General features: G+C 45.7%; 1 protein-coding gene across 1 annotated transcript in view; it reads right to left on the reverse strand.

Annotated features, from left to right (window-relative positions):
* The window catches only part of DRAP1 (DR1 associated protein 1), a 39,500-nt gene extending 26,191 nt beyond the window's left edge, over positions 1-13,309 (reverse strand). Inside the window, exon 1 of the mRNA XM_040328864.1 lies at positions 13,140-13,309. Within this exon, the coding sequence (XP_040184798.1) occupies positions 13,140-13,181 (42 nt within the window). The 5' untranslated portion in view covers positions 13,182-13,309. The remainder of the gene's footprint in view (positions 1-13,139) is intronic.
* Positions 13,310-13,393: the final 84 nt, after the last annotated feature.

The following is a 13,393-nucleotide window of genomic DNA, read 5'->3' on the forward strand; positions in this document are numbered from 1 at the left end:
CCCTGGCCCCCTTTGCATTACACAGAAAGCCCCCCCCCTGCAGCTCTTGAACCCTTCATATTACACAGTCCCCTGCATCTATGGACCCCTTTACATTACACAGCCCCACCGCAGCTGCGTACCACTGCACGATATACAGCCCCCCCACAGCTCTGGACCCCCTGCATATTACACAGACCCCCCCAGCTCTGCCCTTTCCTGCCTTTCTCATGCAGAGGGGGAGACAGCAGCGCTGAACAGAGCGTGGGAACTGCTGAAGTAAATTTTTCATAATAACAAGCAAATGATTGGTTGCTAGGATTAACTAGCAACCAACCACCTGCTGGTTAGCTTAGAAAATTAACTCCAGCAGGACCTATCCTCTATTCATTCCTGTGACAGCACCGCTGTGCTGCCTGAGCCCCCCGGCCTGCCCCCGAGTTGGTACGCCACTCCATGGTCATACTTTTTAGTAAGGCAACATTTCTGTATTAAAAATCCTTTTTTTTTTATCTTATGTAATATTCAAATTTTCTAAGAAACAGGATTTTGTGTTTTTACTTGTTGTAAGCCATAATAATCAAAATTAAAAATAAATAAATGTTTTGATATCACACTGCGTGTATCTATATATTAAATATATGAGTTTTACTTTTTAAATTCAATTACGGAAACAAAATTGGTGAATATGAAAAAGTGTAGCGCTTATTTTTGTGAAAAAGTCAGTTAACAACACACATCAAATGTTGTAAACATACATATATATGAAATCTTATTTTCAGTGACACCAAGTGACCAAGTGTGATCCGTGAAAAAAAAAAAAATAAATAAATCAGAATGCCTGTTTTGACTTGGGTGGTATAAACCTCACCAAGTCAACACCATCTGGTAAGCCTCCCCCTTACATCGTTGGTGGTGTCTCTATCATTTCACAGAGAGGGTCACATCCATGTGGGGCTCCTTATTTCAACCTTGCAGTTTTTTCTACACTTTTGGACTGTTATTTGTGTGTGATCACAATAGAGGACTGCTTCGTTCTGATTATTTTTTCACGGATCACACTGAGTCACTTGGTGTCACTGAAATTAAGGTCTCATATATATGTATGTTTACAACATTTGATACGTGTTGTTAACTGACTTTCACAAAAATAAACACTATACAGCGGCCTTAATTGAGAATTTATTTTATTTTTTTAAATGGGATATTTATTATAGCAAAAAGTTAAGAATATTGTGGGGTTTTTTTTCAAAATTTACGCTCTTTTTTTGTTTATAGCCCAAAAAATAAAAACCGCAGAGGCAATCAAATACCACCAAAAGAAAGCTCTAATTGTGGGAAAAAAAGGACATCAATTTTGTTGGAGCCACGTCGCACAACCGCGCAATTGTCAGTTAAAGCGACGCAGTGCCGGAAGCTGAAATTTCGCCTGGGCAGGAAGGGGGTATGCACAGTAAGCAAGTGGTTAAAAGAGTTGTAAAGGAAAAAAACAATTTTGCCTAAAATTAATGTCTGCAAGGTAGACAGAATAGTGTAATGATTCTGTTAAAAAATGAGTAAATACCTATTAAATTCCTTCATCTAGATCACCTCCGGCGTTCTAGTTTCTGTTCTCTCATTCACTTCCTGGTTTGTGGCGCTCGTTCATGTAAGAACTACATTTCCCAGTATGCATTGCGGCATGCCCAGTAATTCACACCTCCTTCAAGTCTCTAACACGTAGAGAGTGTCCTGTCGCACAGATGTAGTTCCCAGGAGGGGGTGAGCACGTCACTGACCACCGCAGTAAAGCCTCCCTTCATGGTGGTGAGTAATAATCAGACAAGCAGGAAGTGAACAGAACAGAGAAGAAATAGAGCAACTTCTGAGCAAAAACGAACAATGAGGAAGTGAAAAGAGGAATGTCTGCAGGTAAAGGATGCTTATTATGAAAAAAAATGTTTTCCTTTACAACCCCTTTAATACCAATCCCCTTGGTTCTCAGTATTCCTATAAGGGGTAACGTAGATATATTAATACTTTTACTGCCAAATTAGGCGCATAAAGCATGCCCAGGGGTTGACAAATTTGCTTGGAATCTAGGAGCCAGCTAAAAAAGTTAGGAGCCAGAAAACGCACCCCGTCCCGACGAGCTTGCGCGCAGAAGCGAACACATACGTGAGCAGCGCCTGCATATGTAAACGGTGTTCAAACCACACAAGCGAGGTATCGCCACGATTGGTAGAGCGAGAGCAATAATTCTAGCCCTAGACCTCCTCTGTAACTCAAAACATGCAACCTGTAGATCTTTTTAAACGTCGCCTATGAAGATTTTAAAAGGGTAAAAGTTTGTCGGCATTCCACGAGCGGACGCAATTTTGAAGCGTGACATGTTGGGTATGAATTTACTCGGCGTAACATTATCTTTCATAATATTAAAAAAAAATGGGGATAACTTTACTGTTGTCTTATTTTTTTAATTAAAAAAAAGTGTAATTTTATTCCCAAAAAAGTGCGCTTGTAAGACCGCTGCGCAAATACGGCGTGACAGAAAGTATTGCAACGATCGCCATTTTATTCTCTAGGGTGTTAGGATAAAAAATATATATAATGTTTGGGGGTTCCAATTAGAGGTAAGTATATGGCATTGAAAAATGGTGAAAAATGACATTAGAATTGCTGTTTAAAGTGGTGGTTCACCCTCCTTAACATGATTATAGCATTAAATTCGGCATCGTAGCGCGAGCTACAGTATGCCGGTCTTAAATTTTTAATCCCCGTACTCACTGTGCTATGGATCATTGAAGATTCTGACTCCCGCGGGGAATGGGCGTGCCTATGGAGAGGGAGGATGATTGACGGCCGGCTCTGGCACGTCACGCTCCCCGAAGACAGCCGGAGTAGGTCTCGGCTCTTCACGGCGCCTGCGCACAGGCTATGCGCAGGCGCCGTGAAGAGCCAAGCCTATTTCGGCTATTTCCGGAGAAGCGTGACGTGCCAGGGCCGGCCGTCAATCACCTTCTCTCACCATAGGAACGCCCATTCCCCGGAATCTTCAATGATCCATAGCACAGTGAGTACGGGGATTAAAAATTTAAGACCGGCATACTGTAGCTCGCGCTACGATGCCGAATGTAATGGTAGTAAAAAAAAAAAAAATTTTTTTTTTTAATAGGGTGAACCCCCGCTTTAACTTGTAATGCTTAACTTGTAATACCAACGGCCACCACCAGATGGCGCCAGCTCACATCTGGTGGTAATAACTTGTAATACCAACAGCTCACCACCAGATGGCGCCAGCTCACAAAAAAAATGTTTTGCCCACCTTCCAAGCCAAGTCGCCAGGACACTTTCTAGTCGCCATGGCGACCGGGATTTGTCGAGCCCTGCGCATGCCTTAGCTGTAAAAATTTATAAAAACATTTTTTTTTCTACTAGATTGTATTGTGTTTTTAAATAATGAAATTAACATATATTCCCACTTTGGTATACCTGTTCCAGAGCTACTATCCATTTTTGCTTCCAAAATGTGTTATCTTCTAGTATATTTAATTCTTCAAACAGGATTATTCCACCGTATATACCAGGGCTGTGGAGTCGGAGTCGGAGGAAATTTTGGGTACCTGGAGTCGGAGTCGGAAAACAATGCACCGACTCAGACTCCTACTAAATTTAGATTGGAATAAAAAAAAAAAAAAAAATCAAGTTTAAATGTCCCAATTCACAAAAAGTTATAATTAATGACTTCTCTACTGTAAGAATAAAGACCAATGCATGCAATGCCTCACGTAACCGCAAAACGAACACGTTAAGTGACCGTGAAGAAGCATGCTTTTCATGTGCTTCACTATATGGCACGCAACGCACAATTAGGAGCTGCAATACTTATACTTTCCATAGTGTTGTGTTCTGCTTTTACAGGGAACGCATGTTAGACAACCAGTAAGTGTCCAAATAAAAAAATTCCAACAGGAGTTTTATAAAGCACTAAAAGAAGTTGAAAAGTATGATCGCTCATCAAAACTTACTGTTGAAGAAGCCATCCTTGTTTATCCAGAGATAGTTAGTGATGTGGCCAGAATAGTTACTGCAATGCCACCCACCCAAGTCAGTGTCGAAAGATTATTTTCAGCCCTAAAAATAATAAAGTCGGACTTAAGAGCCTCTATGAAAGAGGATCTGGCAGAGGCAATTCTCTTCCTTAGAACTCTACATTGAATTGATTTGCATTTGCTAAGCCTATAACTACATTTCAAGATTAGTATAAACCATTTCTAGGTTTTGCAGATTTTGTTTTTGGTTCATTATAGATAAGCTTTGTTTTTGTTCTAAAACAACCAAATAATGTGGTTTGTATTTTTGAACTGGTAAAGATCCTGTTCCTGATGTTTATGCCTGCTGCTACTATCCAGTCACTTGATTGTTTTCATTGTGTTTGTCTTTTGCTTAAACTGTGCAATACAGTAGACTGTATTCCTGTGGTAGGTTGCGTTTCTTTCACTCAAGGAATGTATAAAATACATTCGCATATTAATACAGAGGAGTCGGAGTCGGAAGTACATAAAACTGAGGAGTCGGAACATTTATCTACCGACTCCACAGCCCTGGTATATACTCGAGTATAAGCCGAGTTTTTCAGCACATTTTTTTTGTGCTGAAAATGCCCCCCTCGGCTTATACTTGAGTCACCTTTTTGCACCTGATCTCCCGGACAGCACACATGCAGCCCCACTCTACAAGTGTGCAAAGTTTGTTGTCCAGGGGACCTACGGCCGGGGAGCACCAATTTTTCAAAGCCGGGCACCCCTTCCATAGACTCCCATGTTAAACTGTAATTTCTCTGGTGACCCGGTACTGGCCGGTCGTAGGTCCCCTGGACTTGGCACACATGTAGCCCCATTTCTCCACTACAAGTGTGCAAAGTTTGTTGTCCAGGGGACCTACGGCTGGGGAGCACCGATTTTTCAAAGCCGGGCAACCCTTCCATAGACTCCCATGTTAAATGTCAGTTGAGGCATGGACACAGTGAAACATGGACACAGTGAAACATGGACACAGTGAAACATGGACACAGTGAAACATGGACACAGTGAAACATGGACACAGTGAAACATGGACACAGTGAAACATGGACACAGTGAAACATGAAGATGGACACTCTAGGCTTATACTTGAGTCAATAAGTTTTCCCAGTTTTTTGTGGTAAAATTAGGTGCCTCGGCTGATATCCGGGTCGGCTTTTACTCGAGTATATATAGTAGTTCCGCTGGGATATCCCCGAAGTTTGTTAATTTTTTAGCCTCACGCCATATTGACCATAGCAAGGAGAGCATGGGGACCTTAACCCTTGGTAATTGTGTATGCCTTGCCTCTAGTACATTCTCAGCCTGGAGGATATTTAACAGGTGCTTGTCTGCTCCCAGGCTTTCTTCCTGGATAAACCAGTTACGCAAATGTCTTATTTGTCCTGCCAGATAATACAAGTACACATCTGGCAGTGCCAGCCCTGCCTCCATTTTTGGGCGCTGTAATGTTGCAAGCTTTACTTTGCATCTACCTTTGGCCCATATAACTTTAATAAATTGTGAATTCGACTTTTATTTAAATTTTTTGGTAACACCAGCAGCTTTACTGAACATTAGTACTGTATACAGATCGGCTTTAAGTGCTAGTTCACACCATGCAGTCAGTTTCCGGTCAGTTTCTGCACCGGAAACTGACTGCATGGTGTGAACTAGAAGCATTGGAATACATGGAAAATACTGTGTATGCATTTTTAGTGCAGAAAAGAAACGCACGGAACTGCGTCTGGTGTGAACCAGCACTTAACAGATAAGCACCAACCTCTGGCCACAAACAGAGCTGTATACTGCACACCAGCGGCTTTACCAGTACAGTTTTCCTACTACTGTACAGTACTGTATTTTGAAGTGCAGTTTTATTTGTTTTATGTTTATAGTACACTTTATACTGTAGTGTTTTTTTTTTTTTTTGCTGTAATCATTTTTATATGAATAAATGATTGTGGAACGAACCAAGTTTCCATTATTTCCTATGGGGAAATTCGCTTTGGTATAAGAGTGCTTTGGATTACAAGCATGCTTCTGGAATGAATTATGCTTGCAAACCAAGGATTCACTGTGTATTTTTTTTGCCATTTTTCCCACAAAAGTGGAGTTGCCCTTTAACCAATTAAGGCCCAAAAGGATTTGCCCCCTTAATGACCAGGCCATTTGTTTTGCGATACGGCACTGCGTTGCTTTAACTGACAATTGTGTCATGCTACACTGTACCCAAACAAAACGTATGTCCTTTTTCCCCACAAATAGAGCTTTCTTTTGGTGGTATTTGATCACCTCTGCAGTTTTAATTTTTTGCGCTATAAACAAAAAAAAATAAAACATTTTTTGCTTTTTGCTATAATAAATATCCCCCAAAAATTGTAAAAAAAACAAAACAAAATCTCATCAGTTTAGGCCAATATGTATTCTACATATTTTTGGTAAAAAAAAAAAAATATACGCAATAAGCGTATATTCACTTTGCGCAAAAGTTATAGCTTCTACAAATTAGGGGATAGATTTAATGCATTTTTTATTATTTATTTAACTAGTAATGGTGGCGATCTGTGATTTTTAGCAGGACTGTGGCATTGCGGCGGACAGATCGGACACTTGACACATTTTTGGGACCAGTGACATTTATACAGCGATTAGAGATATGGAAATGCACCGATTACTGTGTAAATGTCACTGACAGGGAAGGGGTTAACACTAGGGGCGATCAAGGGGGTTAAATGTGTTCCCTAGGAGGTGTTTCTAACTGTGGAGGAGAGAGATCACTAGGGACAGTAGATCTGTCTCTCCTCCCCTGTCAGAATGGGCATATGTCAGTTTATATTGACAGATCCCCGTTCTGGCGGCACGCGCGCGCCCCATATCACTGATAAAGCGGCCGACTTACACCTACGGTGATTCGCCCAGGAGAGCCAACCTGCCGCAGTATAATGACGGTGGTAAAAGGAATTTTTTTTTTTTTAAAAAGGACATAACCTTTACACACACACACACACACACACACACTTGCTAAAAATAAAGGTTTGTAAGTGATGACATTTAAATACCGTATTTATTCGAGTATAACGCGCACCCGTGTATAACGCGCACCCCTAATTTTCAATTAAAAATCGGTATAAAATCATTGTAATTGCCAAAAATCATTTATGTCCAGCCGTGCCCCCTGTATGTCCAGCCGTGCCCCCTGTATGTCCAGCCGTGCCCCCTGTATGTCCAGCCGTGCCCCCTGTATGTCCAGCCGTGCCCCCTGTATGTCCAGCCGTGCCCCCTGTATGTCCAGCCGTGCCCCCTGTATGTCCAGCCGTGCCCCCTGTATGTCCAGCCGTGCCCCCTGTATGTCCAGCCGTGCCCCCTGTATGTCCAGCCGTGCCCCCTGTATGTCCAGCCGTGCCCCCTGTATGTCCAGCCGTGCCCCCTGTATGTCCAGCCGTGCCCCCTGTATGTCCAGCCGTGCCCCCTGTATGTCCAGCCGTGCCCCCTGTATGTCCAGCCGTGCCCCCTGTATGTCCAGCCGTGCCCCCTGTATGTCCAGCCGTGCCCCCTGTATGTCCAGCCGTGCCCCCTGTATGTCCAGCCGTGCCCCCTGTATGTCCAGCCGTGCCCCCTGTATGTCCAGCCGTGCCCCCTGTATGTCCAGCCAGGCCCCCGTATGTCCAGCCAGGCCCCCGTATGTCCAGCCAGGCCCCCTTACCTTTAATCACGCGGCGCGCGGGAACATTACAGACAGCGTTCGTTTGAACAGCTGTTTTCCCTGCCACGCATAGACACTCCCCCTCGTTCGCGATTGGACCGGTCCGTCCAAGGGGGAGTGTCTACGCGCGGCAGGGAAAACAGCTATTCAAACGAAAGCTGTCTAATGTTCCCCCGCGCCGCGTGATTAACGTTGTAGCGGCGTTTGTGGCTTCGGTAGCGGCGGGGGGGGAAAAAAGTCCTCGAGTATAACGCGCACCCAAACTTTGAACTTTTTTTTGGGTATAAAATTTTGCGCGTTATACTCGAATAAATACGGTAGGTACTTTACCACAGGGTTTGACAAATTTGCTTGGAGTCTAGGAGCCAGCTAAAAAAGTTAGGAGCCAGAAAACGCACCCCCGTCCTGCCAAGCTCACGCGCAGAAGCGAACACCCCTGGACCCCTTTACATTGCACAGCACCTCTAGACCCCTTTGCATTTTACAGCACTATGGACCCCTTTACATTACACAGCACCCTGCAACTCTGGATCCCTTTACATTACACAGCGCTTGTACCTATGGACCCCTTTACATTACACAGCACATCTAGACCCCTTTGCATTTTACAGCACCCTGCACCTCTGGGCCCCTTTACATTACACAGCACCCTGCACCTCTGGGCCCCTTTACATTACACAGCACCCTGCACCTCTGGGCCCCTTTACATTACACAGCACCCTGCACCTCTGGACCCCTCAGTGCAAACCCCCCCCCCCCCCCTCTCAGTGCAACCCCCAGTGCAAACACCTTCCCTCAGTGCAAACCCCCCCTTAGTACAACCCCCCCCCCATCAGTGCAACCCCCCAGTGCAAACACCTCCCCCCTCAGTGCAAACCCCCTCCCCATTCAGTACCTCAGATCAGCGCAGCAACGGTCACGGCTCATATACAGAAGGTCCCCTCCCCCTCTGTACACACAAACAGAGAGGAGGGATGGATGGTGCCGCAGTGTCACCCCGCAACCCCCCCTCCTCTTGTACCGCGGCGCTCAGCACTGTCATCGCTCCAGTCACGGGGGGGGGTACGCCTCTGAGGTAGTGGCTTTGCAGGGGGAGGTTAATGTGAGCCGCACCTGAGCCAGTCGGCACACCCGGGATCCGGCGCCATGATGATTCCATTCTCTCCGTGGTCGCGCGGACTCTTGGCTCTGATAAGTCTTGGCAGCCGCTGTCATAGCCGAGCAGAGAGTGAAGCCGCCCTCCTCCTGCATGCACAGCACTATGTAGACATAACGGAGGAGGGGAGGCGGCTTCACTCTCTGCTCGGCTATGAAAGCCACTGCAGAGACTGATCAGAGCCGCGACCACAGAGAGGACAGAATGTGATGGTTGCGCCGGGTCCCGGGTGTGCCGACTGGCTCGGATGCAGCTCGCAATACCTTCCGCAAAGCCACTACCTCAGACTCTACAGGTACAGGTCATGACCGATCCGTGCTGCCTAAACCCGCGGCACTGTCTTCAGTCGCAGGAGGGGCGCCGCCAGCCTGACATCCCCCCAGTGGGTGTCACCCGGGGGCGGCCCGCCCCCCGCTCGCTCCAGTCCCCTAGGAAGCATAGGCTGCAAAGCCGCGGCCTCAATTAGCGGCCATCGCGGGTGGGGGGGCGCCCGACGCACACAGGATACCCCAGCTCTGCTGCCCTGGGCGCCAGGTCGATAATTCTAGGCGCAACGGCAACCTGGCGCCCGGAATTTGTCGAACCCTGCTTTACCAGATGAATTAGATGACTGCACGTCTGTCAAAATTGTATGGGCTCGCCAAAATAAAACATCATGCCGCCATCACAAAATAGTCCTCTCCAGGGATAAGGTCAGGTGTGTTGGGATCCTAATATGAACCCGCCTCAGCCATCACTGTGTCTCAATCATAAGTGACCAAGGCCTGCCCCGCAGCACACACAAGTTCAGCCAAGGATCCAAACACACTTGAACTCATCCCTGATCCTCATCATTCAGCTTCAATTGGGCCCTGTTCACAGCTGAGCGATTTTCAGATTGTAAAACGCTTAGCTCTGAAGCTCCAACAAGCAAAATTCCATTCATTTCAATGGCCCCTGTTTACATATGAGCATTCTGTCGCCTGAAGCTTAAAAAAGTACACAAGCTTCTTCTTGGCAGATTACAAGTGTTTTTGGCCCCATAGATATTAATAGAAACGTCTGACTTGAACAGAAAAAAGCTCGTAAAACGCACAAATAGCAGCTCTCCACTCCTAATTTCCTCTCTCTCCTCCCCCTAGTGCTTTCCATAGGCTAAACAAAAATGCCTGAAGCTGTAAAAGGCTTATAATACACTTCTACAAAAAAAAAAAAAGCTCAGAAAAACATGTTCACTTGTGCAATGCAGGAACACAACAAAACCATGCATCCTTTGCTTGCAGACATGCTGCAGTGCTATGAATTGTTAAAGTGAAAAATTAAACTTCAATCTTTTGATTTCATCTATAATAGGGCTTCCTTATGAGTAGTGTAAATATCTCCTAAACTTGCACCATTTAGGAGATATTTTGTTTATATGCAGCTACTGCGTTTTGAAGAAACGGCCGTGCGCCGAGAGCCCCGTGCTGTGAATGGCAGCTCCAGCGCGCATGCGTGGGAGTGACATCATCGCGGCTCCGACCAGTCACAGAGCCGGAGTCCGCAAACCCAGAAGCAAGACGGGTGAAGACGGGAGCACGTGTAACGCTGACTTCTCAGCACTGGAAGAGCTTTGTTTTCAGGGAAGTTTAATGTGAAGGCATACTAGCACATCATTTTTTTTAAGTGTTTATGCTTCTTTTGTGCAATTGTTGTGTGTAGAGCAGCCCAATGACCACAGCACATTTTAGTTGCGCATTCTTCCAGCATTTCTATGGAATCAGAAGTCCATGTTGGAGTGCTGGGATTGGAAGTCTAAACAAGGAGTAGATGGCTAAACAGAGAGCCAGCAGCTGTGACAGAGATCTGAATGGGAGGAGTATCAGCAATCAAAGCCAACCAACCCAAACTTACACCAGGGTTTGACAAATGTGCTTGGAATCTAGGAGCCAGCTAAAAAAGTTAGGAGACAGAAAACGCACCCCGTCCCGACGAGCTTGCGTGCAGAAGCGAACACATACGTGAGCAGCGCCCGCATATGTAAACGGTGTTCAAACCACACATGTGAGGTATCGCCGCGATTGGTAGAGCGAGAGCAATAATTCTAGCCCTAGATCTCCTCTGTAACTCAAAACATGCAACCTGTAGATTTTTTTAAACGTCGCCTATGAAGATTTTAAAGGGTAAAAGTTTGTCGGCATTCCATGAGCGGACGCAATTTTGAAGCGTGACATGTTGGGTATGAATTTACTCGGCGTAACATTATCTTTCATAATATTAAAAAAAAAAAAATGGGGATAACTCTACTGTTGTCTTATTTTTTAATAAAAAAAGTGTAATTTTTTGCTACAAAAGTGTGCTTGTAAGACCGCTGCGCAAATACGGCATGACAGAAAGTATTGCAACGGTCGCCATTTTATTCTCTAGGGTGTTAGGATAAAAAATATATATATAATGTTTGGGGGTTCTAATTAGAGGGAAGAAGATGGCAGTGAAAAATAGTGAAAAATTACATTAGAATTGCTGTTTAACTTGTAATGCTTAACTTGTAATACCAACGGCTCACCACCAGCTCACAAAAAAAAAAGTCGCCATGGCGACCGGGATTTGTCGAGCCCTGACTTACACCAATCAGCCATAACTTTATGACCACTGACAGGTAAAGGGAATAACATTGATTATCTTGTTACAATGGCATCTGAAGGTCAGTGGGATATTTTGGGTAACAAGTAAACATGTTGTCCCTGACATTTGTGTGTTGAAAGCAGAAAAAATTACACCCCAGTTTGTTGTGTAATGGCTGTGTAGCCGCAGACTGGTCAGAGTGTTTATGCAAATTAGGGATGAGCTCCGGTGTGTTCGCACACTCCACTGCAGAGCCCGCCAGGAAGTCGGCACTGCGCCAATCACAGGCAGTGAGACATTTCCGATCTCTGCAGCCGAGCATCGGGACAAGGTCTCCCTGCCTGTGATTAGCGCAGCGCCGTGCCGACTTCCTGGCGGGCTCTGCATGTGGAGTGTGCGAACACACCGGAGCTCATCCCTAATGCCAACACGTGTCCACAGCCAAAAATGGGCACATGAGCATCAGAATAAAACCACAGAGCAATGGAAGAAGGTGACCTGGTCTGATGAGTCATGTTCTCTTTCACATCATGTGGACAGCCGCACACATGTGCATTGTTTACCTGGGGAATAGATGGCACCAAATTGCAGTATGGGAAGAAGGCAAGCCAGCAGAGGAGTGCGATGCTTTGGGCAATGTTCTGCTGAGAAATCGCGGGTCCTGCCATTCACGCTGGTGTTACTTTGACACGTACCGCCTACCTAAACATTGTGGCTGAGCAACTACACCCCTTCATGGAAACAGTATTCCCTGATTGGGTGCCATCTTTTAGCAGGATAATACGCCCTGACACACTGCAAAAATGGCTTGAGGAACACGAGTTTGAAGTGTTGACTTGGCCTCCAAATTCTCCAGATCGCAAGGCATCAAGCATCTGTGGGATGTGCTGAAAAATCAAGTCTGATCCATTGAAGCTGGGATTAAAGCGGAACTAAACCCTTGTATTTATTTTTAGCCATGGAAGCGGCCATCCTTGCCTCTGTTTAATCTTCAACTGCCATGGTGCTGCACATGTGATCAGCTACAAAACGCATCCCTATCTGATGGTTTGACAGTTCGGATGAGGGCACAACCCAATGTGACCGCTAGCGATCCCAGCATGCCAGAAATAGAACGTTTTCGTTTTGAAACTGTTAAATTGATGGGTTTAGTTCCACAGGAAGGATCTAACAGCTTGGTGCCAGATACTAACTACAGCATACCTTCAGAGGTCTAGTGGGGTCCATGCCTTGATGAGCTGTTTTGGGGGCTACCCAATATTAGGTGGGTGGGTTATGCCCTGTGGGGGTACAGATGCCCCCTCCAGTCCTACCCTGCATTACCCCTAGGTGTCCATAGAGAGGATCATGTACAGCAGACAGACACGTCACTACAACAACACAGTGTCCCTGGAAATGTGTGTACAGCAATGGAATGATAGCAGAGAGCACCATGGTATGGAACCAGTGCAAGGCATGGGTGGGGGGCAGCTACGAGTCATGACCCCGTTAAAGGGGGGCATGCGGAGAATTAGCCCCTACAATCCACAAAACACTAACACTCGCCCTACAGACACACGAACCAGCCAAACAACACTGCACCGGGTGCCCGAGCGCAGCATTTCCGGGATTGCGAGACCCGAAAACCTGATGAAGGAAGGCCGGGCTCTAAACCCACCACAGGCCTCAAACCTACCGGCGGGAAACGCGCGTTGTACTTCTTCTTTTTGCTCGGCATCGTCCACCGATAGGAATCCCGAACACCGAGGAAAGCAAAGGCGAAGAACAATTCACTGACCACAACTGCCGGGAGGACTATCAGGATTTGTCCGCAAAATGGTGTTTAATAAAGTTCATCCTGTTGTTTAAAAAAAAAAAACACTTCCTAGTGCATTGTAGGGTGAATGTGCGTGGACAATAAAGTTATACTGTGAAGCGCTTCCGATTCCT

The sequence above is a fragment of the Rana temporaria genome, chromosome 11, assembly GCF_905171775.1.
Source record: "Rana temporaria chromosome 11, aRanTem1.1, whole genome shotgun sequence".
Classification (NCBI taxonomy): domain Eukaryota; kingdom Metazoa; phylum Chordata; class Amphibia; order Anura; family Ranidae; genus Rana; species Rana temporaria.